Source organism: Bos indicus x Bos taurus, chromosome 13 (assembly GCF_003369695.1).
Source record: "Bos indicus x Bos taurus breed Angus x Brahman F1 hybrid chromosome 13, Bos_hybrid_MaternalHap_v2.0, whole genome shotgun sequence".
In the NCBI taxonomy this organism is placed as follows: Eukaryota; Metazoa; Chordata; class Mammalia; order Artiodactyla; family Bovidae; genus Bos; species Bos indicus x Bos taurus.
This window is the reverse complement of record NC_040088.1, coordinates 9876504-9880416: the sequence shown is the minus strand read 5'-3', so window position 1 is coordinate 9880416 and position 3913 is coordinate 9876504. Positions and strand designations below refer to the sequence as shown.

Here is a 3913-nt window from a genome sequence, read left to right as displayed (position 1 = left end):
CTTTTCAACTCAAGTTCCCCCTCTGTGGTCTAGTCCGTTACTATTTTCCCCACTTCACAACTGGGAAAGCTGAAGCCCAGAGAGGTTTTCCTTGCTGTCCCCTGTCCACCTGTCATTCAGCAAAGATTCTCTGTGTGACTGGCCCTGCAAGTATCACATGGTAATAAGTCAGGAGAGAACGAGAGAAAATGTCACCTGCCCTTTATGGAAGGGAATGACCCTGGGTAACGTGGTAACAAATGTGGCAATCCTCCAGTGTCCTGGATGTGGGAAAGTCATGGCACTTTGAGAGGCCATGGTTCCGGATTTCTAACAAGCTCCTTTGTAATGTCCTGTATGGCCCTCTTTGCCCCTCCCCCCTCCTCCCCAAAGGAGGGTATTCAGGGTCTCCTAACGTGTTCCCAGTGGCTTTCTGACACCACCCCCTCCAAGTCCTTCAATCCCCTTCCTAGTCCTCACGCTCTTGCCTAAGGGCAGGAAAGAGCCAGCAACACTCTGGATGGCGTGGTCACTGTCCTCACCTGAATTTCCTGCTGAGGAAGTAGCAGCTGAGAGAACTCAGGGCAGTTCCTGAGGGAGCACACCCATCGGAGCGGGTATAAAGGGTGAGGCTGACACTGGTCACCACCGCCCCACCTGCCCTCAAGATGAAGTCCAGCAGCCTTATCGTCTTCCTGGTGATATTTGCCTCTGGATTCCTGATGCCCTGGGCTGTGGAAGGTGCTCCCAAACGTGAGTTGAACTCTCTCAGGCCATACGCAGGTACCAAAGTCAGTGATGGCTCAGCATGGGAATAACCTCTTCTTTTAGCCCCGGGGGCAGGCCTTGAAGCCCTCTTTCCAAAGGCCTATGGCCCTTAATTTCAAGCATGTCTCTGAGGGCTTCAACTAGGAGAGTTTCTGTACATCCAGAAATAAGCCCCTGTATTTCTTATTTTTATTTCTCCATTGCTCCTTCTTTACTGTTTTTTTTTTCCTCTGTCACATTATTTTGGTCACTATCTGTTTTAATTTTCCAAATTGTTCTCTGTTTCTCTTCCTGTGTTTTTGTTGCTGTTGTTAATGGTCACTCTATTTCTTTCTGTTTGCTGAGACGCAAATAGCACTTTCTATTTGCTTCTCAGTTGATTTGTTCTCCTTTGTTTAATCTCGAATGAGTGGCCTCTCTTGCTGCCACTGTCTCTTTCTGCCTCCCTCCCAGCCAGCCCTGGGCCAGGAATACGTGACCATGAACTCTATTCAGCACTCCCTGGAGCTGACTTATACAGACATGCAATAGCTGATTGAAGAATCTTCAAGACTTCTGTGAGGTGGTTGATGTCACATTGGTAGCTTGAAATAAGGACTAGTGGGAATATTTATACCAGGGAAACTGGCAAACTCCACACAGTCTCCCTCTTGAAAGATCTAGTGGCACACCACCATCTACACCTTCTTTCCCATTGACTCCCTCTCGGTTGAGGGTTCGGCTGCGCTTGGCACTGTCCCACACCGGCCTTGAAACTGGAATCCTAATGGCTCCCTTCATTCCTCTGGGGTCAGCTACTTGGCTTAGGTTTCTCTCCTCCCCTGGTTCCTTCTGCAGGATTGTGATCATGACTCAGTGCCAGCTTCTTCTTCATCCTTTGTTCTTACCCTTCAGAAATAGGTAAACGTGGAGTCTGTCCTTTCATACGGCCTGCGATGTGCTTTGTATATGAACCCCCTGAATGCCACAGTGACTGGCAGTGTCCGAAGAAGCAGAAATGCTGCCAGGATGTTTGTGGCATCAAATGCATGGATCCTGTAGACACGTCAAAGCCAGGTGAGGAAGTCCAGTCCTGGAAAGGGGGATCAGGGAGGTCTGAGCTTGAGGACATGCTTCTTGGGCAAGTGGAGGGGGCTCATCTGAACTGAGGTGGAGGATGGGATAGAGTCAGGGTTTCTCCACCCCCTCTACCAGCTCTGTTTGCTCAGGTAGACAGTAGGCCAGTTGGTGAGCCCGTCAGCCAGCAGGTCAGTCAGCTCATGAATCAGTCTGTCCATTAGACACATGTATGTCAGACACTGGTCGGGGTCCTGTTGGTGGGAGAGAGTCTTCTTTAGGACATGCACCAGCCTCAGATTGGATCCTGAAGTTGGGGAAGAACCAATTTCCATGTATGGGGTGAAGATGGAGTTGGGAATTTGGGTGATGTCCCACGGGGTGAAGCCTCTGAATTGTCACTTTGTTTTCATCAGTTAAAGTCACTCCTGGGAAGTGTCCAGTGGTCACCGGCCACTGTGAGAGTCACAAACATGTAGACGACTGCCAGAACGACAGCCACTGCCTGAATGGTTTCAAGTGCTGCAGCGGTCCGTGTGGGAATTCATGTGTCCTGCCGGTGAAAGGTGAGAAGATCTAGCAAGCTCCACATCCCCCTGGACCTTAATGTGCTCTCAACCTAATGGTACCTGTGTATGTGAAAGAGGTTGCTTAACATCTTCCAGTACTTCCCCATTCCCCAAGCAGATCCTCTGCCCTTCAATGACCTTCACCCCTTAGAGTTTTCTAGACAAGTCCCAGGAGGCATCTATGACAGGCCGTGCTGGGTCCTAGGAAGGAAAGCGTCTTGGAATAAGGCAGGTCAAAGGAGCATGATACAAGAGGCAAGAGTTCTATCTTTGAATATCATCTCTGCCTCTGACTGACTTTGTGACTGCGAGCAACTATTTCATCGTCGACCTCAGTTTCCCTATCTGTAAAATGGACGCAATTACATCCATGGCGATACTAAATGTAAAAGTGATTTTTAAGACTTGAAGTACTGTTTGCATTCAGAGAATGTTGCTGTGGTTATGGCCCCGATTGGCTGAGTTATCTGGAACCACAGGGAACTCTAGTAAGATGCATAGATGTCAGTCTAGCCCAATATTCTGATTTTATCAGAGGGCAGCAGAGAAGAGCCTGTGAAAAGCCCGGATTTTGTCTTGATTCCTACATCAAAGGCCAGCACTGTTTCAACTATTCCAGCACAATGCTCTCTACTTATCCCAGGGGATCTAGGACTTGGTGGTGGAAGGACCATCTGGGTGGGAAGGATATAGGGTCACTTAAATAATTCCTGTGCTGAGGCTCCACTTTGTTTTCTTTCTACAGATTCAACCTTTCCAGGTCAAAAACATTAGGACTTCCTGGTCTGTGTGCTCTGGGGATTCCCCCTACTCGCCACCCTGCAAGCCTGGAAAACAATGGAAGCACCTCGGTCAAGATGTGGTTTTGAGACCAATACTCCTTTGGGGACAAGATCTGGCCTGTTTTATCTCTGTATCCCCAGCACCCAATGTGTAGCTTGGCACACGACAGGAAATGCCTATTGATCAGTGAATAAATAAATGTACTAGGTTTTCTCTGCATTTGCATCTTCCTTGACTCTTTTGAGTGTGGACTAGGGTATGAGGAGTGAGATGAAGAATAAAATGTCTGAATGTGCGGGGTTTCTCCAAAAACCCATAAAATGGCAATCGGAAGAAGAGAGTGTTTTGGTTCCAAGCAGATACAGGTTTAAATCTCACATGCATAGAGGACAGCTTCTGTAGATTTGGGCAATGACTTTGTCCCACTGACCCTTAGTCTTGTCATCTGTAACGTGGAAACGATAACAGCAATGACAATTTCATAAAGTGATCAGGATTTGAAGTGATAACATGTGGAAGGAATAGCTCACTGACCATCACATAGTAGATGATCAACAAACGTTAGACTTACCTCAGGGTAAGCGAGGTGCAAAGAGTTTAAAAAAATGATTACGTTTGATGACATCAGGAGCAAAATTGACAAACACAAAAAGTTGAAAGATAAATGAGAGCTTAGAAGTAAATACTTGGAATGATTATCACAAACAAAGAAATAGAAAAATATGTGAAGAATTTCTACAGATCAGTAAGAAAAACAG

At 47.1% G+C, this 3913-nt stretch overlaps 1 protein-coding gene across 1 annotated transcript; it reads left to right on the top strand.

Annotated features, from left to right (window-relative positions):
* Positions 1-292: 292 nt before the first annotated feature.
* Positions 293-3374, top strand: LOC113902765 (antileukoproteinase-like). The gene is made up of 4 exons (XM_027558148.1): positions 293-732; positions 1642-1803; positions 2220-2369; positions 3118-3374. Exons 1-4 carry the CDS (start codon positions 648-650, stop codon positions 3144-3146), a joined length of 426 nt encoding a protein of 141 aa, XP_027413949.1. The 5' UTR covers positions 293-647; the 3' UTR covers positions 3147-3374.
* The last annotated feature ends 539 nt before the right edge of the window (positions 3375-3913 follow it).

Excerpts from the sequence above, each read along its gene's own strand:
- LOC113902765 (XM_027558148.1), top strand. The coding sequence starts at position 648 with ATGAAGTCCAGCAGCCTTATCGTCTTCCTGGTGATATTTGCCTCTGGA. Across the intron at positions 1,804-2,219 it reads TGTAGACACGTCAAAGCCAG|TTAAAGTCACTCCTGGGAAG; the intron begins GTGAGGAAGTCC and ends TGTTTTCATCAG. Across the intron at positions 2,370-3,117 it reads ATGTGTCCTGCCGGTGAAAG|ATTCAACCTTTCCAGGTCAA; the intron begins GTGAGAAGATCT and ends TTCTTTCTACAG.